The 23491-nt window shown below is 44.4% G+C and overlaps 1 protein-coding gene across 2 annotated transcripts in view; it reads right to left on the bottom strand.

The window, feature by feature from the left end:
- acaca (acetyl-CoA carboxylase alpha) overlaps positions 1-23491 on the bottom strand; it is a 284054-nt gene that overhangs the window by 25073 nt on the left and 235490 nt on the right. For both annotated transcript variants that reach the window (XM_085965017.1, XM_085965018.1), the window contains 4 exons: positions 15736-15832; positions 11055-11190; positions 9343-9520; positions 7205-7317 (listed from right to left, as the gene is read on the bottom strand). In XM_085965017.1, coding sequence (XP_085821143.1) covers positions 7205-7317; positions 9343-9520; positions 11055-11190; positions 15736-15832 — 524 coding nt within the window. The remainder of the gene's footprint in view (positions 1-7204; positions 7318-9342; positions 9521-11054; positions 11191-15735; positions 15833-23491) is intronic.

The raw sequence follows: 23491 nt of genomic DNA, 5'->3' as shown, positions 1-23491 counted from the left end.
GAAGTCGAAGATGCCCCTCCCCTCCCGTACGTTCAGGGACCACAACATTTACTCTCCGACCATGTAAGTGTAGAGGAGCAAGCAAATATCCAGTGTTCTGTTGCTATCCCCTGTTGCCTGGAGGCAGCTCAGGTGTCTGACTAGGCCACGCTTTTTAGCCCATATTGATTCCATACCAGCAAGAAGCATCTGACAAAGGAGTGAGCTTTCATAGGGATAATGCTCAATATGCTACTGTAGCATTTATACCAGTCTCAAACAGAGGCAGGTACACTTGACTAGGTAATCGTGACATCCGTTAGGAAGGCTGTGTTTTGAAATAGTCTGCTGCATGGCTGTCTCTCATGTGACAGGCATGTCTTTTCAATCAATATTTTTCTTTTATGACACATAAAATACTTCACAAATGCAATTTTGAAAAGCAGTAGAAAATTTGATGCAAATTCTGATAAGGTACCATATTAAACGGGAGTGGTTTTCTGTATTTTTTTTGCCTTAAATGAAGTGTCTGTTCTAATCTGTCATTCCTGTATTGATCTGCCTTACCACTTTCTTTTTTGCCACCCTCATTACCACATAAAGAAATCATTCTCTTGTTTCCAACCGACTGCAAATGTTCAAGGGCCGCATCTGCTGATTTCTCGGTTGTCCCGCTGAATTCTGATATTGGTTCTCTGTTACAGTTCGAGAAAAAACAAAAAAGGCTTCTTGGGAAAGAGCAGACTCACCATCACAAGTGCATCCCAATGAATCTCAGTAACTTTCTCAGATCTTTGGGGTGCCTGCCTTTCACACCACTTAGCAGGTTTCAGATTGATCCCTGTCACAACCAATCCTGTCAAAGCTCATCTCGGGTTGCCTCTTGAAGCAGTCAAAGGCCTGTTATCATCAGTTCAGTAAAAGATCAATCCAGCACAGAATGAGAACATAATCAGCCATTGATTGATCCCAGCTCCTTCAGAGACTGCTAAATTTCCCTTGTGAATGCTTTCCAAAGGGTTAAAGATCAAGTCGACAGGACTTTCCATTTTTCTGCTAAAATGTGTTCGTACATTTATTTTCAAATATATAGGGTTTTGCTAAAACTTTTCTGTCTAAATAAATATAAACATTGAAATAATCCTAACAACAAAATGACATATGTCATATCCGAACTATATGACTGCACATTTTCATGCTCTCCAATATGCCAACCAATTAAACAGGATTATAAAATTATTAACTTCTGACCAGACTTTATGGGTTATAACACTATTAACAACAAAAACAAATCAAGAAATAGAAACAGAGATGAAAAGAAGTGCAATCAAATATATTGCAAAGACACTGGCGTGCAACACAAGGGTAAATGAGAAAAACTGAGCTGCAGAAATGGGCCAAAATGTGAGTAAAGGATTAAAACAGCTAGGGGGTCATTTTGTCTTTGGACGAGGGAAGTCAATGGCAATAAAAATCGGGAGAGACGTGTAACGGGCAGTCGATCAGAAATCGCCTGTTCAAAGTCAAAACGAACCCGCTCGCCCCTCAACCTCATCCCAAGTGAGGAAGGGGCAACTTTTATCGAGATAGAAATGTACTTTTACATCACAATAGGATAGCTGACTGCAGACATATAATTTTCTCTCTGTTGGCCGAATCCTAAATTTACGCAGCCTGACCTGCAGGCCCGTACAATGATGTGTCGACAAATCTACCAAACGCCTTTTGCCACGCAAGGGCGGCGTGGGTAGCGGTCCCACGTGGCTGCAGCCTTCTTACGGTCAGGCCTCCGTGTTGCAGTGGAGCTCAGCAGGCCTATACAGGTTGGCACCCAACGATAAATTTAAAACAAAAAAAAGAAAAGAGGACGATGCACAAAGGTTGCTCTGCCAAGACCAGAACAAAACAAAACAAAAAGCAAGCATAGGAGGGCCTTTAAACATAGAAGATAGGAGCAGGAGTAGGCCATTCGGCCCTTCGAGCCTGCTCCGCCATTCAATGAGATCATGGCTGATCATCCAAATTCAGTACCCTGTCCCTGCCTTCTCCCCATATCCCTTGATCCCTTTAGCCTTAAGAAATATATCCAACTCTTTTTTGAATATATTTAATGAACTGGCCTCCACCGCCCTCTGTGGCAGAGAATTCCACAGGTTCACCACTCTGGGTGAAGAAATTCCTCCTCATTTCAGTCCTAAATGGCTTACCCCTTATCCTTAAGACTATGACCCCTGGTTCTGGACTCCCCGACCATCGGGAACATCCTTCCTGCATCTAGCCTGTCCAGGCCTGACAGAATTTTATAGGTTTCAATGAGATCCCCTCTCAATCTTCTAAACTCCAGTGAGTATAAGCCCAATCGACACAATCTCTCCTCATACGTCGTCTGGGTGCAAATTTTAAAAGGGACCTAGTCACGTGAAGAAGTGTTTGACAAATTCTCTCTGTTTGGAAATTTAACACTGAGGTAAATGATGTTAAAATGCATCACTACCTCACTCACACTTGGTGTTCCAGTAATGAAAGTGACATACTGCTCTCTTCGCTTCCCCAAACAAAAATGTTTTTTCCTTGGAGACAGTGTCCCTTTAAGACAGTTGACCATGCCTCCAAACTCCAGTGAGGGACCCTTAGAAGGAAGACTTCACTAAATCTAGAATGTTTTTTATTTTGTTCTTCCTTGTTCAGTCAGTTTCTCTCCCCTCCTTAAGCCGTTTGCTCTTTGGTACCTCACCCAAGTGGACATTCTTCATGTGCGAGGAGCATGCTCAACCATGAATGTTACAGTATAGTGATCAGGAGTGGGAGCCTTGGCTGGTTGTCCCCTCACCAGCCAAGGGACGCCACGGTCAATCATAGTATCTCCAGTGTCGCTCCAGCTGACATCAGCTAACTCGGCTGAGAACCCTGGCCTATATGACTCTGCTATGCACCGCATGCGATCAGGTGTAAACCCCAATTTTAATTTAACATGCGGGAACTTAGTGAACAACCACCTCCCGGTGACAGAAGAGTTATCTTTTCCTTTCAGTGACCCGACCAACAAACCAAAGAGAGAAAAATACTTAGCAGGGTGGAGCAAGGGCTTCCATTCTAGCTTGACCCCCAAACCAGGTTCACACTCAAAATATTTTCCTTCCTGCAGCTTGGGTTGTTCATGGCTATGGTATAGGAACTTCCGGACTTGCACCAGAGGATAGAAAGCTGAAGAGCTCAGTGTTTTCATCACCAGGTTGAGGTCCTCCATTCTAGCATTCCATACTAAAGTCATTAGTAGTTGGCTCAGACTAAAGTGCTCCCCGAAGAATGCGTGGAGTACTGTTCAAATATTCAAATTGCTTTCAAAGAGTGTGGGACACTCCTGAGAATTGATGCCCGCTGGCCAGCCAATTGGAACACTCCATTTTAATTAACTATCTTTATTAAACTTATTGGCAGTAAACGAAAGGACCGCTGGCTCTAGGCCCCCATAGTAGCCTGAGCTGGTGGGGTTGCCAGAGGAAGATAGGCATGGAGCCACTGGAATTCCCACTAATATAAACAAGAATTATTGAAGTTGCTGAAAAAAGCAGGCTTTGCTCAAGGGAATGAGTGGAAATACCATTTGTAAATAGGGAAAGCTAACTCCAAATCTAGGCCCAAATACCAACACATGAACAATGACAGACAGATAAGGTCCATCGAGCCTGTCCCACACAATTGCGATACATAACATAAGAACATAACGTAAGAACTAGGAGCAGGAGTAGGCCATTCGGCCCTTCGAGCCTGCTCTGCCATTCAATGAGATCATGGCTGATCTTCTGCCTCAACTCCATTCACCGGCCCTATCGCCATATCCCCCGATGCCCTTACTAGTCAGAAATCTATTGACTTCTGTTTTGAATATATCCAATGACGGAGCCTCCACAGCCCTCTGGGGTAGAGAATTCCAAAGATTCACCACCCTCTGCGTGAAGACATTTCTTCTCATCAGTCCTGAATGGCCGACCCTTTATCCTGAGGCTGTGGCCCCTGGTTCTAGACTCCCCAGCCAAGGGAAACATTCTCCCAGCATCCACCCTATCAAGCACTGTAATAATTTTGTATGCTTCAATGAGATCCCCTCTCATTCTTCCGAATTCAAGAGAATACATGCCTAGTTTACTCAATCTCTTCTCATACGACAGTCCCGCTATCCCAGGAATCAATCTCGTGAACCTTCGTTACACTCCCTCTATGGCAAGTATATCCTTCCTTAGGTAAGGAGACCAAAATTGTACACAGTACGCCAGGTGTGGTCTCACCAAGGCCCTATATAATTGGAGCAAGACTTCTTTACTCCTGTACTCAAATCCTCTTGCAATGAAGGCCAGCATACCATTTGCCTTCCTAATGGCTTGTGTATCACAGTATATACTCTCCACCAATGTTCTCTTGAAGCTGCGCAGACACGCAGCTCTCCAAACCGCGCATGCGTAGTATTTTGAATGGGCCGCACAGCCTCGCACCCAAAAAAATAATTATCGGGAACATTGCTCTCCACCCCACCCAAAACCACGTGATCTCCTGGGAGGCGTGAAAAACCAGATTAAAAATCCCAGGCTGATGCAAACTAGAAGATCATGGATCTCCTCATGTTTCACATCCAATGAAGCGAGGCCACTATTGTTTTTGTAGGCAAACATTTGGACACAAGAGGTCACCGCATCAAATGAGATGAATGGCCAGTTAATCCGCTTTTGATGGTGTTGCTTAAATGAAATGTGGGAGAACCATGCCAAACTGAGCTTTGCTAGAGCAGCTGGCTTTGAAATCCTGAGCCAGTGAATTATTTACCTTGGTCCCGAGTGGGACTAAGTTCTTGTCCTTTTGCCTACCCATGCAGTGTATCCCTGATCATCTCTATGTTGGTACCAAGATGACCTGCAACAGACACTGTTTCACTCAGTCTTTCAAGGGGTTAAATGGCTCTGAAATTCTCTTTAATAATCAGTAAGCCTGAAGTGTGTGGTGAAAGACAAATGGAGCCGACAGCTTCTGCTGGAGTCAGCAGGAACCTCGGCCTAACTGCTTGTTTGTGTCAAATGGAGTGAGGTAAACATCAAAGGCCAGTGATCCAGAATAACCAGGAGTTTAAAAAAATCTTAAATTAGCCATAAAAGCAAAATTATGCAACTCTTTGTGCGAGAGGGCTTCTGCGGGGCTGCAATAGCTGCTCTCCCTCCATTAGGCCGGGTTTTTAACAATCAAATTCTTTGTTGAGCGCAATTATGACTCATCCAACTGAGGTCTTTATCAACAGCTAATGCTTTTACGGCTCTTCAGATACAAGTTGTTCAAAGTGACAAGCTCTTTTGCTTATGTAATGCTCAAACTGTGGTTTGAAAGGACAGCTATCATTTTTTGAAGCATTTTCCTTTCGCTATGTGTTCAAAATAAATAAACAGAAAAACAACCCCATCAATTCATCATCGTGTCGTGCCAAGTGCTTCTTTAATCGTGTTTTAAAATGTAACCCCTTGTTGGATTTCCTATAGGATAGGATTTTGTAAAATTCCTAACTAGGAGATTCCACAGTCAAAAACAATTATCGGGTGATTCTAGAGCTTAAACTATTAGCATTCCACGTATCTTTTTTTAGAAATTAAAATGATTACCCCCTTTTTTATACCAATTCAATTTGGCTCTCTTGCAATGTTTACTAAGCAACTGCATGTGAATAAATTGCTCCCAGGACCATTTTCTAACAGGTCACTAAGAGACACGCAAAAATGGCCCACTAGCAATTTTCCTACATCCAAACATGTGAGGAAGTTGTGAATCAGCAGGGGCTCAGTTGATGGCGCTCTGGGTCAGGAGGTTGTGGGTTCAAGCTCCACTCCAGGACTTGAATGTACAATCTCGGCTGGCAGTCCAACACTGCACAGAGGGAGTGCTGCATTGTCAGAGGTGCTATCTTTCAGATGAGATGTTAATATGGGGTCCCCATCTTATGGTTCAGGTTAAAGATCCTATGACACTATTCAAAAATCAGGGAGTTCTTCTAGTGTCTTGGGTAATATTCCTCCCTCAACCAATACCACCAACATTGTTAAAATAATTCCTTACATGAAGAGATCGGAGACCTTTTTGATAGGACAAGGAGTTATAAAAATGCAAGCATTTTGATTTTTTAGTCTCCAATAATAGGCTCACCCAGACAGTACAACAAATTCCACGTAGAGAATTGTGACCATAAATTTACAGAACTCCCACCTGTTTAACCAGAACAGTTGGCTGTGTGCTGAAGCGCCCTCACCTAATGACAACCATTGCGGGTTTGGTTATATTAGCCACAAAATGGTAGGAAGAGTCCTATACAGAGAGCTCCTTATTTTCTTCTCACTAACTCCTCCCTGGAATACAATTCCATGGCACTGGTTGCCCCCTCGAGTTCCTTCCCCAAGTATCCACCACTCGTGTGTGAGCCTCGACAGTGCATGTCAACTGCGAAGGGGAGTGGCGTCCAATCCACACGCAATAGCCACACACATGCACAGGATAATGAGCCTTACTGTGACCCATGACCCATTATCCCTTCCGTAGCCCAGGGAAGTTGAGGCTAATTGTAGCACACTCAGTGCCGTCCTAGTGAAGATGTACTAATATAGGAGAAACTTGGGGCCTTCCTGATCGACATGGCTCGACGACTCACTGGCTGAGACTTCAGGGGAGCTCCTGATCTTGAACCTGTTGTCGGAGGAAGCAGCAAGCATGAAAAGGGGAAGAGAAGAATCAGGACTTCGGGACTCACTCGCACATCTACTAGGATTCAACAGCTGCATTTGCCAGACATCTGGGAAGAGTCACCCTTCTAACCTCTTGGCCTGGCCAATGGTGCAATAAAGGCATGGAATGCTCTAAAGAGGTGAAGCGAAGTAAATTAATTGGGGAGTAAAAAAAAAAAATTAATTGCCTGTTAATTTAGATTTGGTAACCATGACGGTAGATCATACAGATCACAATCTCACAAATGAGCTCCTCAAGTTGTGCCCGAGGCCTGTCACCTCCAGGCTGTAATCAAATTAAACTGTGAGAAAGCTGATTTAAAATAATAAATAAATAAAAGCTACAGTGTATTAATGAATCGCAGGAATGCATTTAAATACGAGACCAGCCATCCGTGTTCAGGCTCTCCACAGGTTCAAGCATTAATCCATATGAAACTTCGGGGGGGCGTGGATAGAAATTAAACTGCACGTACCCAAACGCTCGGCCAGGCTCATGTACATGGGGTCCACCCGGCGCATCGTTTTCACCAAGTCTTTCTTCCGGAATTTGATCTCCACTGTCCCCTCTGGCTCCAGTACGCCACCTCTGTAATGAGCAAAACCCATTTACAGGCTAATTAACCATGCAATTATTCAAGGCATAAATTAAAGTCACAGCATCTCCGCATTTAGAAAAAAAATACATATAGTCTGGACCTCTGAATAAATAAGAACTCACTCTCAGTTCTGTGTACGTGTTGTGGTGGTGGTGGTGGGAGGTGGAAAGGGGTGACATGTTTTGTTTTCTTTTTCCAAGAACCTTTCTGTGCGTCTTGGGAACCATGCAGATATTTTAGTTCATAAGATTTAAAGCACAATTTTAAGTGGCAATTTTCTAGTTAGTCCTTTCAGGCCAAGCTATGATCACAGGCAAAGTTCCACGGTTCTCTCAACATTCTCTACACAGATGAGAGATGCTGTTAGAAATGGACAGACACGTGTCTGTGTTTGGTGAAAAGTCAGGTCTAGATTGAAGCTGCCAAAATAACATTCTACACAGACGGGGTTAAATGGCAGAAAAATCCCTGTCCCTGTAACGCACAATATGGGTTCACTGTGGAGATACTGCTACTGCATGGCAGCGCAGTATTGTGACCATAATTGTTACAGATGGAGTTTATTCAAGGCTGAGATCGATAGATTGTTGGACTCTCAGGGAATCAAGGAATATGGGGATCAGGCGGGAAAGTGTACTTGAGGTAGAAGATCAGCCATGATCTTATTGAATGGCGTCGCAGGCTCAAGGGGCCGTATGGCCTACGCCTGCTCCTAATTCTTATGTTCTTAGGATGTGAGGGGGAAGAGGACAGGGGTGGTGGGGGCGCGCGGGAAACAGAGCACACAATGTTCCTCTGCAGGGAAGGGAGAGAAAAAAACCACAAATCAGGGGGTGAATCAGACTGGCCCCACCTTTTGTGTCGCTTTGGTTCCCACACACAATTCAGCATCAACAGAGGCCTGGCAAGTGAGGTTTGTGCCCCATACTCTAAACGCCAGTGGCCAGTCTGTCAGGTCATGGGGAGGAAGCACCAAATACAAGGCCAGGCCCGGGAGGGAACAAAATAAATCAATCATCGACTGAGCCACAAACTCCTCTTGCAGACACTTTCCAGCAGATGGATTAAGAGCAATATAAAATTAAGACAGGGTTGGCCAAACTGGGAGCAGGTCACCTACAACCTTGGTTAGAGAACTAGGCAATGAACAACCTAATACAGGAGGAGGAAATAACACAAAAAGAGGTCAAGACAAAAAACAATTACATTTAATCTGTATATATTTATATATTGTGACAGACGCACGATGTAAACAAGGCCAGCATCCTTCATTATGTATCGAGAAATTCACTGTGAAGCCAGACTGAATCAGTTCAGTCTCAGGAGCCTCTCCGTTGTCAGATTACATTTAGCTTTCCTTTCACAGAACATCTAGAAATATGGATTTGCAGTAAATGTCCAATGAGGAATGGAAACATGCAACTCACCAAAGAACATGCACAGAATTGGTGAAATAAATGAGAACTATCCCCTACCCCACCCCTCCTCTCCCCTCCATGCAGTGCTGACTCATGTGGAGAACAGTTCTTTAGGTGCTGGTGTCCCTCCAGTATGTTGCCCATTCTTTGTGTGTATGTGTGGAAAATCGGTTCATATTTTAGCCAGCCCTGCATTTAATAAAAATGGTTCCTGAACCCATAAGAATAAAACTGTTCATTTGCTGGATTTCAGCCACTCGGCAGCAACAATTCTGTGACAAACTGGGCTAAATCTGGGTCAGTACAAACGGCCGGTAGTCTCCTGTGAGCTCCTGACTAACATTAGCGAACAGGGATAGTTTTGTCATTTTCCACTCTTCCGCCTTCATCTGTTATACACGGCGGGTTTTAACCATGTTTGGAGACATTGAAATTAGTGCATGTGGTTTAGAAATTATTTCACAAACCCCATGCCTGTGCCATCCTAACTGGTGGATGGAACAGTCCATCTGTTTTTAAGTGAAAACTGCACAGGGCTGGGGTGAGTACAGAAAGGGTTAACCGCCAGTGTGAGCGGAGCGGACTTGATTCCCGTACCTGCTCTCCCTGTCTGCGTACATCTCCATGTGCCTGGGGTTGATGGTGGGGTCAATGACTACCCACGAGCCACCTCTCAGCTCCGCGTGCGGGGGGATGTATACGAGCATGGGCTGCTTGTACTCTCGCAGCCCATCGACGATGTACGCACCAAACTTTAGCACTTGATCATACATGTCTGGAGGGGAAGAAGAGAGTGGTTAATTTCACAGGGATTCGCATCCTATCAAATCACTCATGCTGAGACAACGACCCTGGTGTTAATTTCTGGTAAATTTCACGGCTGATTTCTTACTGTCGTGGGTCACTGCTGGCCTGCCTAACTAAACCCTAGCATATGGATACCCCCCAACTAAATATTCAGCGAGTTTTATAATTTAATTTTGCATTATCGTGATAATCTTTCCAGCCACATAAAAATGTGCAGAAGACCAATCCAAACGTATCTGGATGTGCTTTTTATCCAACTTGAATTGGACCTCCTAGGTCGTCTCGTAAAGAGTTTTTGTTAATGTCAATTTTCAGCCTAGCAAGAACTGCGTCTAATCTTTTCCTACTCATTACACACGATTTCCGAGATGTTTTACCCACCATCCAATTGGCTCCTTGCCGTGTGTATGTGTGCACTGGAGAATGGTGTAATTGTTTATTTTCTTCCTCTGCTCCCCCCCCCCCCCCCTCCTCACCCCCATGAATAATCAAAGCGGTGCCAAGGAAGAAACTGCTTCTGCACATTTCTCCTTGAGTGAATGGAATTATCGGGCCAGAGTGGACCCCTGTACTGCCGATGTTTTCTTTGCCGAGACTGTAAAAGGCGCGCCGTCGTCAGAGTCCCAGGAGTGCAGAAGCTGCCGCACGCTCCAAAGTATAAAACGGGGTACCACAGAATTGTTTTTCAAGCATTTAAAAATACTATGATTTATTAAACATTTGAAGTAGGACTCTCATCCTCAGGCTCCCTTATCAAAGGGGAAGTCTCAGCAGCAGGAGGTTAAATAGCAACATATATGAACATTACATTTCTTATTTTCTGTTAGTTTATTTTTAAAACTGCTCCTTTTTCCCTGGTATGACCCGCACTCGCAGCTTAAACTAAAGCAACCCAAGTGGATGGAATATAAAGTCTATGTTAAAGCTGTGACTGATTGATCTGGATAAGGAGCACTGATAAAATGTGTGTGTCGGACTCTGTGTGCTGCTGGAACAGCTTAGGTTGAGCTGCAAACACACTGCAGCTACGGAACTCGTCGGGGACAGCAATTCCAAATTTTAAGTGATTGCGAACTTGTTTGAAAAGCATCGCACCACCATTACCGAAAACACCTTTAAAGATGATTGAGTCACAATTCAGAAATATTCCATGACTCTTACTGCAAGAAGTGCAGAATACCGTCAAAGATCTTCCGGGAGACGAGGGTGCCTCACGGCCCTGCAGATTACAGCACTGGCTTCCCAAATTCTAGATCTCACAGCCCGTCATTCGAGAGATTCTGAATTTGTCAGTTAGTTAAGATTAGTTTTGTCTGTTCTTCGCTCAACCACTAGGTGGAGCGCTTCAAGGAAGCACAGCATTCATCCTTGCGTGACCTCCTAATGGTATTGACAGTGGTCAAGGAATATTCTCTCTCTCTCTCTCTGCTGCAGTAAAACGCAGAGAGGGCAAAGCCCTTTGCTACAAGCAAACTTGGAAACATTTTTATTTGTTTCTTTACCTTTCATCCCGCCAGAGAAACCTCGCCAATTGGCAAACACCATTAGTGGAAGTCCTTCTCGGTTCAGGTCCTTAATGGCTTGAGCGGTTTTGAAGGCAGAGTCGGGGAACCACACTTGACCCGCTTGCTGGATTATCTGTTCACACAGACCACAAACTTATTATTGACCAGCAAGTACACAGTAAAGGGGAAGGCCCCACGTTTAAACAAAGTGAGAAAAGGAGAAAGGAAGGGAAGGGAGAAGGGTGGGGGAAGTGAGGGGGATGGGTGAAAATAATAAGATAAAAGACACAGAAATAAATGTGTAGTAGTGCACAAGTCTGGGAGTACATACACTAAGGAAAAGTGCTCATGGCTGCAACTGTGTGTCGTCTCTCACAGGTTCCCTAATGTAAGGAAGAGCCATCAATGGATCATTCTTGCACTGAAAAGATGGTTCAAAGTGACTGACAGATCACTCCGAGCAGGTGCCCCACTCTCTTGTCTGGGACAAAACGTGACAAGAAAAAGGGAGGAAATCTTCTCTAATAAAAATAAAACAAGCCTAATGGCAATTGCCTCTCAACATTTTGGAGAAGTCCTTTTTAAAAAGAAATCCTCATTAGTTGCCCGATCTCAGCCAGTGCAGCTACGGCCGAGCTCTGGACCCCTGGGCCAGAGGAAGGAACATCAGCTGGGGTTTCCAATGCTGTCCCACTGACTCCCATCGAAAAGTGCATGACATTGGGCAAGGCCAGTATCAGGCTCAACAGTGACATCTCTCATGGTAGATAGCCTGGCAATACCCACTGCCGAGGTTCACCCATGGAGACGGACTCCTTGAGTGAGGTACCAGAGGTCTGCAGCTGAGCGACTTCAAACAAACAGCGCGACCACCGTGTTAAGATTACATTTTATGTAAATGTGTTAACTAGTGAGCTGGAAGAATTAAACTCCCCAGGAGATTGTTTCTTCATTTTTACTATTTTTCATTTTCATAGCGGTTTAGTCCAAATAAAGACAACGGTGGGAATTTTAACCCCCAAAAACAGGTGGGATGTAAAAATGTTAAAAATCTCAAACGGCACCCGCCTCGAACCCACCCACTCCCAGTCTTAACGGAGGCGGGACGGGGGTGGGTGTGTGTGCGGACGACCAGCCGCTCCCAGGAGGTGGGTCGTTTATTTAAATATTTTAAGGGGTACGGTAGCATAGTGGCTGTGTTACGGGACTAGTAATCCTGGACCAATGAACTAGAGACGCGAGTTCAAATCCCACCACGGCAGCTGGGGAATTTAAATTCAATTAGTTAAATAAATCTGGAATAAAAAGCTAGTATCAGTAATGGTGACCATGAAACTATTGGATTGTTGTTAAAAACCCATCCGGTTCACTAATGTCCTTTAGGGAAATAAATCCGTCGGCCTGGCCTATGTGTGACTCCAAACCCACTGCAATGTGGTTGACTCTTAACTGCCCTCTGAAATGGCCTAGCAAGCCAATCAGTTGTACCAAACCGCTACAAAGAACTCCTTCCCCAACAGCACTGTGGGAGTACCTTCACCACATGGACTGCAGTGGTTCAAGAGGGTGGCTCACCACCACATTCTCGAGGGCAATTAGGGATGGGCAATAAATGCTGGCCTTGCCAGAGACGCCCACATCGCGTGAACAAAAAAAAAGAGACGGTGTCTCAGATTTGTCTCCATTTTAGGTTTAACCCGGGCCTCGGGAAACCTGGCAGCTAAAGGGAGATGAGAGCTGCAGGATCCAGCATGTAAGTGCCTTTCCAGATCTGCTTGTGGATCAAGAGGAGCAGGAGTGCTTCTCCCCAGCCCACCAAGTTAACCTGCTTCACCCAGAGTAATCAGACCACCACCCCCCCAACAATGACCCCCAAACCAGGCCTATCCGATCTCCTCCCCCAGCCCCATGCCGCAGGCCTACCTGCCCAACAGCCAGCCAGCCAGCCTCTCAATCTGGCTGGCTGCAGGCAGGAAACGGAAATAAAAAATGTTAATCAGATCCTGCCGTTAAATTCGGCAGGACCCGAGGGAAACACGTTCTTCCACCCCCCCCCCCACCCATCCATTACATCCTCGTAAAAATCGGGGCCAATTTGTGGGTAGTCCCAAATAATAGACACACTTTCGGAATCTGCGTAGTACAGTATCTTGTACAATGGGGGGTTAACTAATAGATTATTATACATCCTGCCTTCATATTATACATCCTGCCTTCATAAAAGAACACAAAATTTGGTTTACGCCATTTTTGCGGGAATCCTGCAGATATTCTGCCGAAGTTATGGAGTACTGCAGGGAGAACCCCCCCGCCCCACCCCCCACGGAAATTACTGGCGAAACAGACCACCCCATAATATCCTGTCTTTGCACTTCTTTCAGCTGCTGCTATTTTTGTTTTTAACTTCCTCTTTCTCCAACGTCTGTTTACTGCTCAGTCCCCAATCCCGCTGTTCCATCATAGTCAGCAGCTTCTTCACACAGTGTCCGCCTGGAACTCGCTCTCAACATCTCCACCTTGTCACCTCCTTCACTACTTTCAAAAGTCTCACGACCCTTCTCTTCAACCGTGCTAACCTGCTCCCCTCCATCGCCTGCAACGTGCTCCAAGATATCTCTCTGTAGCTCCAGAGAAAGGAGTGTTGTTGCTGTTCACTGAACCCTTTGAAATTGTGGATCTCCATAAAAACATAATTCCTCCTCACCAATTATCTCCAGTCATCATCTTTCCCCCTCCCCAAAGGCATCGACACCTTGCTGGGGAACAGTTCCCTAAATGTCGGTTTCCCTCAGATACCTCACACAAGTGACTATTGTTCATGTGCGTCGTGAGGGGCAGCACAGTCCAGCCAATCCTGTTCTCACCAGACGTTCACACACATGCTTCAAGAAGAGTCACTGAATAGGAATCGGGAGCGACAATCCTGGGCAATTCCCCCCCCCCCCCATATTACCCAGGGCCATTTGTACAACTGATTCTCATTCACATGACTGGCCTAAACTGTTATTATCCCAGCTAGGAGAAAGCTCTGCACATGTCTAGTTTAAGGTTTAGTTTTTAAAAACAGTGAGAAGGGCAACACTGTGTTAAATTCAAGTCGTGCGAGACCATCTGCTCCAGGGAATCTCCGACTGATTCCGGAGTCCAGCTGGGCCTTACTGCAAAGCGAGCGTTGCTGTGAATTGGAAAGCTCTTCACACCGACGTCAAAGTTTCAGAATGAGATACAACCAGCATCTCTCGTTACTATTATAAACCGATAGCACTTCAGAAAGCATCATAGAATTGCACCCGAGAGCAAAATCAACAGCCAGGGTACGAGTACCAATTCCTTTTATGACCATCAGTGCGTCAGCCTTGGCTCAATGCGACCACTCTGCCTCCAATTCAGAAGGTTGAGAGTTCATGCCCCACTCCAGGGATGTAAGCACTTCAGTGCAGTACTGAGGGAGTGCTGCACAGCTGAAAGCCCCACTTTCCTTCAAGTGGATGCAAAAAAGATCCCATGGTACTATTCAAAGAAGAGCAGAGGCGTCCTACCCGGTGTTCTGGCCAACATTTATCCCTCAACCAACATCACTAAAACAGAATGGCCTAAAAATTGGATCAGGCAGCACCCATTTCTCAGGTCAAAAACGGACGCTGAAGGGTCCAACTGTGGTGCGCGGCTTGCGTGTGCGTGCTCATTCTGCGCCATTCGTCTAGGGCGCTCGCCTGAAACTGGAGTTAGGTGCATTACTTATGCAAATTGGGGGCCTGACGATTATGTCAGGCCCCTTTTCCCTGAATTGGCTGGTGCCTGGGCACAATAAGCACAGTGCATGCAGTTGCCTCAAGTGTAAAGCAGCCAAGCCAGCAAACCTACTGAATGTGGAGCCTGAAGGAGTGTTCCTTCTGGCTCCATATAAAAACTATGGGCCACCGCTCACCCCCCCCTCCCAGCTTCATTACCCCCTGAATTATGGTAGCCACGACTGGTGAAATGCCTCACGGAGGGCACAAGTCGTGTCCCGATGATGCAAGAGGATCAATTTTGCGTGGTCCTCTTGCTGATGGGTTTAGGCGCGGTGGTTCCCATTTGTCGCTGGGTTTGGGCGTGTACCAATTTCTGGGCCATTATCTCACTGCCGTTTGTGGGATCTGGCTGTGTGCAAATTACCTGCTGCATTTCCTTACATTACACTACTCTTCAAAAGTACTTTATTGGCTGTAAAGCGCTTTGGAACATCCGGAGGTCGTGAAAAGTATATAAATGCAAATTCTTTCTTTATAAATTGAGTAATGGTGTCTTAGTGCAGGTACCTGTCGGAGACTAGAACCTGCTAGGGGCAATGAGCAGCCAGCACTTGAGTTATAATGCCACCTTCATATTGATCTCTGGTCCAAAGCTGGTTAAATTAGTAATGTCTGCAGAGACCCGAAGAGGCAGTCGGCTCTCTGCCATCATTCAATTCTGCTTCCCACCGTTTGGGAAGTGCTACCTGCTCAAGGTGGTTGCACTCCGCTTGTTAAAATGCGATGTCTAGTCATTTCAGCAACTTTCCCACCCAATTATCCTGCAGTTTTTGTGTCACCGCATCGCCGTAAAAGCTGTAATATAACAGAGGCCCGAGGAAAATCCCGAGTACAAACTTGGTGGTTCTCCAGGAATGCACGGCGCAGAGCTCAGCGAGGCCTACCTTTGCTTCTGAATCCAGGTTTGCAGGGTCTGCTGGGATTGATAACTCTACCGTCCTGGTTTCCACAGCAACCACTCCTACGGGTATTCCTCCCAATCTGAAATAGACAGGGGAAAAATGGTTTGTGTCTCATTTGGTGCATTTTGTTTCAAATATAAAAACTCTGTACAGATGACCCAGAGATGTTTGCAAAAATGGCCGTCAGGTACAGCTGTGTAATGTTTTTACATGGTTTTGTATTTTTACACAAGTAGGAGGGAAGGCTTCAGGTTCCTGGGGCAGGAGGGACCTACTCAAGATGGATGGGTTGGACCTCAACAGAGCTTGGACCAATGTCCTCGCGGGGAGGTTAACTAGTGCCGTGGGGAAGGGTTTAAACTCATTTGGCAGGGGGCTGGCCACCAGGATGAAACATTTGAGGGGAGGAACAAGGTGCACAGAGGACTGGGCGACATCAGCAGCATTAGAATACAGACTAGTTCAGAAATAGGAGGGATCAAACAGTGGGCAAATGCGAGGCAGTCGAAGATGGGTTTCGAGTGCATGTGCGTAAATGCACGTAGAAGGGTAAAAAAGATTGGCGAGCTGCAGGCACAAGTTGCCACATGGGACTATGATATAGTGGCAATAACAGAGACCTGGCTCAAACTGGGGAGGATTGGGAACTTAATATTCCTGGCTACAAAGTATTCAGGAAAGAGAAATAAAGGAGTTGCGGTGATAGTATTGAAGAAAGAAATTATTATAGCACTGGAAAGGAATGATGTAATTGAGGGATCTATTTGGTTAGAATTAGCAATAGAGGAAAGGAACTATTACGCTGCTGGGTGTATACTATAGGCCATCAAATAGTGGGAAGGAGATAGAGGAGCAAACTTGCAGGCAAATTACAGAAAGATGCAAGAACTGTAGAGTAGTGATAATATGAGGCTTCAATATAGACTGGGATAGTAACAGTGTAAAGGGCAAAGAGGAGGAGGAATTCTTGAAATGTGTACAAGAGAACTTTCTTGATCAGTGTGTTTCCAGCCCAACGAGGGAGGAAGCAGTTCTGGATCTAGTTCTGGGGAATGAAATAGGCCGAGTGTTTCAGTCGGGGAGCATGTGGGTAACAGTGATCATAATATCATCAGATTTAGAATAGTTACGGAAAAAGACAAAGAACAATCAAGCGTAAAAACTGGAGGAGAGCCCATTTCAGCGAGTTAAAAAAGGATCTGGCACAGATGGATTGGAATCAAAAATTGGTAGGCAAAACAGTAATTGAACAATGGGAGGCCTTCAAAGAGGAGGTAGTTCAGATTCAGAGAAACACATTCCCACGAGAGGGAAAAGGAAGGGCATCCAAAGCTAGAGCCCCTGGATGACTAAAGATAGAGAGATTAAAATGAAACAGAAAAAGGAGGCTTATGACAATTGGAAGGTTCATAATACAGTAGAGAACCAAGCTGAATATAAAAAGTAGAGGAGATCTAAAAAAAAGGGAATAAGAGGGGCAAAGAGAGTGTATGAGAATAGATTAGCAGCTAACATAAAAGGGAACCCAAAGTCATTTATAAAAATATAAATAGTAAAAGGGTAGTCAAAAGAAGGATGGGGCCGATTAGGGACCAAAAAGGAGATTTTCTTGTAAAGGCAGAGGACATGGTTGAGGTACTAAATGAGTACTTTGCATTTGTCTTCACTAAAGAGGATGCTGCCAATATAACAGTAAAGGAGGATCTGGTAGCGATATTGGATTAGCTAAAAATAGATAGAGAACATACGTAAAAGGTTGGCAGTACTCAAAGTAAAAAAGTCACCTAATCCAAATGGGATGCATACTAGGTTACGGAGAAACTAAGGGTGAAAATTGCAGTGGTATTAGGATCACCACAATCTTCCAATCCTCCTTAGATATGGGGGACTGGAAGACTGCAAATGTTGCATCCCTATTCAAAAAAGGGAAGAGGGATAAATCCGGCAACTATAGGCCAGTCAACCTAATGTCGGCGGTGGGGAAACTTTTAGAGACAGTAATTTAGGACAAATTTAACTGGCATTTGGAAAAGTATGGGCTAATTAATGACAATCCCCATGGAATTGTTAAAGGCAAATTGTGTTTAACCAACTTGATTGAGTTTTTTGATGCAGTAACAGGGAGGGTTGATGAGGGTAGTGTGGTTGATGTTGTGTATATGGACTTTCAAAAAGGCGTTTGACAAAATACCACATAGTGGAATTGCAAGAAAAATTAAAGCCCATGGGATTAAAGGGACAGTGGCAGCATCGAGACAAAACTGGCTAAGGGACAGAAAGCAGAGAGTAATGGTGAATGGCTGTATTTCAGACTGGAGGGAAGTATACAGTGGTGTTCACCAGGGGTTGGTATTAGGATCACTGCATTTTTTGATATATTATAATAACCTGGACTTGGGTATACGGGGCATAATTTCAAAGTTAAGATTTAAGGTGATAGGCAAAAGAACTGGAGGCAACAGAACTAGAGGCAATGAGGATTTTTTTATGCGGTGAGTTGTTGTGGTCTGGAAGAGCCTGAAAGGGCGGTGGAAACAGATTCAACGCTAACTTTCAAAAGGGAATTGTATAAATACTTGAAGGGAAAAAAAATTACAGGTCTACGAGGACAGAGCAGGGGAGTGGGATTAATTGGATAGCTCTTTCAAAGAAATGGCACAGGCACGATGGGCCAAGTGGCCTCCTTCTGTGCAGTATCATTTTATGATTCTACGATGAAGTACTTTCATTATGAGCGCTGGGAAATATAACAGCACTGAATTTGCGGTCGGAGGCTTCCCGTGGGGAAATGCCTCCAATCCGCAAAAAAAACCTGGGGCCTCGGGATCCACGGAGACTCGCGGTCCTGGGCCTCTCTGGGTACGCGTGGGCAGAGGCCCACATATCCCGGGGCACAGGCGATTCGCGAGCGCCCCGGGATCACGTGTGCCGGACCAACGGATGACAGAAGGGAATCCCCATTCATACTTATGGGATTTCCATATGTCATAAGTATGAATGGGAATACCCAAAAAAATACACCTAGACATCAAATAAATAAAAAAAAAACCTTTAAAATCAATTAAAATGGCATTTAATTAAATATTTAAAACAAAAATTTAATTTAAGAAATACATTTACATGTTTTAAAGGGACTAAAAATAAAATTACCTTATTTCACAAGTTTTTAAATATATAAAAATTGATAAAATTTTATTTGTTTTTTAAAACTCTTACACTGGTAAAAGCAGGCCTGCTTTTACCAGGCGTAAGAATTTCACGGGCATTCGCTGGGCAGAAGTTGGGCTGGGTGCCTTTTTCCCGGAGATTCGGACGATCTGTCAAGGGGTTGCAAATTACAGCCCAACATTTACAGTCACATACATCTTAGATTATGCCACATTGATATAAACTTCCAAAATTTAATAATGTTTTATTTGGAGCAAAAGAGCCCAACAGCTATTCTGGAGTGAGATTCTCAAACGAGAGACTGCTTTGAAGGCCAATCACGGTCAGCATTCACCTTCAGGCCCGTCCCAGATTAAACAATAACTTGCATTTATATCTACATAGTGCATTTAATATAATAATACATCCCAAAGCACATCGCAAAAGGCAAAAACAAACAGCAAGCAGTAAAGGGAGAAGAGTCTGAAAATCATAGGTTTTGAGAAGGTTTTTTGAAAGAGGGGTAGCAATGCTTAGAACCAGAGAGGAGAGATGGGGGAAGCACTTACTTCCAACAGTGCTTAAGGCGTTGGCACTGACACTGCCTGTGGAGAGGACCGTGGTATGGTCCATCCAATTTAGGGCTACTTAAAAGCGACAATTCTAATGTGAGCAGGAAATGTCTGCCAATTAGACCTTATAATATATACTTTGATACAGCATTCGCTTGTAATTAGCTGCAGATTATTTATTGGCATTACAACCAGGTGGTGCCCTTGCGTGAATGTCATCCACCATCAAAGCGTGAAAAAGATGAACAGCCAGCCTGCAAACGGACACAGACTGACCATAAAGAACCGTCCTGCAGTCCCGACCCCACATAAAATGGGAGCGAGAAAAATATATATAAGGATTTTGAGGAGAGTAAAATTCTCAGTTAAGATGCTCCCTTTGAACCACACCACTTACAGGGCTGAGTTAGTCAATGCGCACTAGCAAATCCATCCATCATACAGTGAGTTTCATCAGAAAGCGACTCACAGACTATGCACCACCCACTGACTGCAGCACTGACGGTTTCTGACTTTGCTTTTGTTGCACAATGTTAAAATTGCAGTATAGAGTATTAGAATATAGCAGGATGAAATAAGATCTCGATCTCCTCCTTCTTTAACCACCTTGTGATTTCAACAGAAAAGAAACCTCTTTTTTTTTGGCCAAACAATTGGATATTTCAGTGCGGAGGCAGTGGTTCCTAGCAGAATATTCAGGAGCTGTACAAGTGACCGGAGAAACTTGCACAGATTGTTGAGCACATCAATTTTAAACATTCATTTTGTTTGAGATGTAGGTTTTAAACTTGGCCTGATAAAGGGCTTTTAAACTAAAACAATGTTTGCATTCCCCCGGCGTCAAGATGCAGTTTCTTTTCAATCACCTTTAAAAGGATGTTTTCTTATTGGTGTACTGGTCAATCTCCCGTGACCGTACACACTGAGTCACGACCAAGTGTCGTCTTCAGGGGATATGGGTTAATTAGATCAGGGTGCACGGATATAATTCAGTCGCCATTTTAAAGTCTTACATTCTGTTCTTTAATTTTACATTTCCGTTATAAATTCCTTTGTCCACATTACAATGGAAACTGCCTATGTAAATGTGTCACTCCGTAATTACAGAGAAGTTATGTTAAACTTGTATCGAACCTTGGTTGACCACACTTGGAGTACTGTGTGCAAGTCTGCTCTCCATATCATACAAAGCGTATAAAGGCACTGGAGAAGGTGCAAAAAAGATTTACAGGGATGATATCAGAACGGAGAGGTTATACTCATCAGGAAAGGCTGAACAGGCTGGGGCTCTTTTCTCTAGGAAAGAGAAGGGTGACCTAAAAGAAGTCTTTAAAATTATGAAGGGGTTTGATAGGGTAGACATAGAGAAGATGTTTCTAGTTATGGGGAGACCAACACCAGGGGCCATAAATATAAGACAGTCACCAATAAATCCAATAGGGAATTCAGGAGAAACTTCTTTATCCAGAGAGTAGTTAGAATGTGGAACTCGCTACCACAGGGAGTAGTTGAGGTGAACAGCATGGATGCATTTAAGGGGAAACTAGATAAACAGAGGAGGGAGAAAGGAATAGAAGGATATGGTGATACAGTTAAACGAAGAGGGGTGGGAAGAGGGTCATGTGGAGCATAAACGCCAGCATAGGCCAGTTGGGCTGAATGGCCTGTTTCTGTGCTGTAAATACTATGTAACAACTTACATTTATATAGCAGCTTTAATGTACAAAATGCCCCAAGGCACTTCACAGAATCGCAGCGCAGTTAGAAGTTCCTGCTGGTGCTGTGGAATCTATCCCATAATGTAAAACAGGGTAAATTTCACAGTACCAGGAGTTAATATTACAGCAGGACTTCTACTGAAGCTGCTCTGTAATACAGAGGGCAAAAAGCTGATTAATAGACCAGAAAAATTAGGTCATATATAGGTGACAGGCTACAAGAACAGGGGCGGAGGGAAAAAAACAATTAATGCAATAAAAAGTGATTCTATAACTTGACATGATGAGCCTCCACAATGCCCCATAGCAATGGAGCACGTAACCTCAAATCATTAGGTACTGTCCCACAGAAGTCAGTCACCCACACTTAAAACATAAATTTGAAAAGGGAATATTTACAAACTAAAATCTTTTATGCACTTAAAATGCAGACTTTATTCAAGTCCCTGTCACTGTATGAACAGTAGAGCCTGTGGCTACCAGATTATTTACTGAGTGAGATAGACTCTCCACAGGTACCAGTGTGATGGGATATTGATACACCTCAAGGTCCCGACTGGACACAGCACACTCATGGCTTGGTCACTCGTGTGTAATGTATTCACTTCCATTTTGTGCAAATATCAAACCACTCAACAGCAACGGGGTATTCTTTATATAAAATTGCCAAAATAATCCCGTTAAAGAAAGCATTGACAAGATTCCGGCAATCATTCAAAACAATGTTCTAAACCAGACAATGGGCAGAAATCCCTCGTCACTGTACATGGAGAAATCAATTCAAGTATTTGTCAAACGTACACAGATTTATTAAAGCAGACAAAAATGTATAACAAATACCACGTTGTATATATTCAGCAGAGCTCTATTTTACGCAGGTAGATCAGGCTGGACACAAAATGTGCCGCTGACCAGCCTTGTATACCTCACTGAGCTTGCTTGATAGCGTAGTGGGTAAATGCACGCCCTGCTATGGTACTCATCTGTTCACAACAGGAAGGTGCCAGGTTCATTCTTTGGGATGTGTTGACTTAGCTGGTCTCAGCTGGGGTGATGGGAGAGTTAAAGAATTGGTCTCATCACTTGGCTAGCAAAGGGGAAAAAAATGAGCTGGTGGGGGGGGGGGGGGGTTCCCCTTCTGATTGCTATCCAGCGATTCCCGATTGAAAGTCCATATGTGGACATTAGGTGAGTGCAACATTGGACATGGGGCTAGGTACAGGCAGGATGGTGGTGCCCATGAAACTATGCCCAGGATGAAGCAGCCCTTTCAAAGACATGGGCAGGAAATTGGAGGAAGGGATAACATTATAAGAGGGTAAGTTGCGATTAGCTGGGGTTATAGGCTAATATGATCTTCTGGAGCTGTGCTCGATGACCTTAATGAGTTGGAAAAGAATTTCCCAGCGTTTTCCCTGAACTGGCTGCAGGTTCTTTCCTTGCTTGCTTCTCCCAGGGGATAGTGTTGTTAATGAGTGGAGGAGAGGTGTGCATGGTTACCTTATGTCTGGATGGGGCAGGCTTGATGGGCAAAACCAATGAAAAGATCCCCCCTCAACCCTCACATATTTGTGGAAAGCAATTTGTCGTGCATTGACCCTATTTAAGGCAAATGTTTCGTTAGATTAAAAAAACTCCTGAAAATCACCAGAGCAGTTGTGATGTCTCTCAAGCCAAGTCTTGCTGCATTGGTGTCCATCTCCCCTTCCCTTCTGTGTTCTGCATGCTGGCATTTCTCCCCGTGCCAGCTTGGTCTAACCACTCACCACCCAACTTGGCCTGCTCATTATGCTGACATTACACTCTCCCTTGCTGGCGGACTACAATCTACCCCTGGGAATTTTTATCCAGCTGCGCAGGCAGCGAGTGACTAAGTGGAGAAATTTAAGGAATATTGTGCAGAAATCACCACAGTTTGTTTTGGGAGTGCACCAGTGGAAAAAAAACCAGAAAGACTTGCATTTATATACTGTAGTGCCTTTCACGACCACCGGACATCCAAAAACGCTTTACAGCCCATGAAGTACTTTTTGAAGTGGAGTCACTGTTATAATGTAGGAAATGCAGCAGCCAATTTGCACACAGCATGCTCCCACAAACAGCAATGTGATAATGACCAGATAATCTGTTTTTGTTATGTTGATTGAGGAATAAATATTGGCCAGGACAGGGGGAATAACTCCCCTGCTCTTCTTCAAAATAGTGCCATTGGATCTTTTATGTCCACCCGAGTGAACAGACGGGGCCTCAGTTTACAGTCTCATCCAAAAGACGGCACCTCCGACAGTGCAGCACTCCCTC

Source organism: Somniosus microcephalus, chromosome 22 (genome assembly GCF_052327205.1).
Source record: "Somniosus microcephalus isolate GS21.2 chromosome 22, FLI_Smic_1.0, whole genome shotgun sequence".
Taxonomy (NCBI): domain Eukaryota; kingdom Metazoa; phylum Chordata; class Chondrichthyes; order Squaliformes; family Somniosidae; genus Somniosus; species Somniosus microcephalus.
Note: the sequence above shows the minus strand (reverse complement) of the source record. Positions and strands in the feature narration are given on the sequence as shown.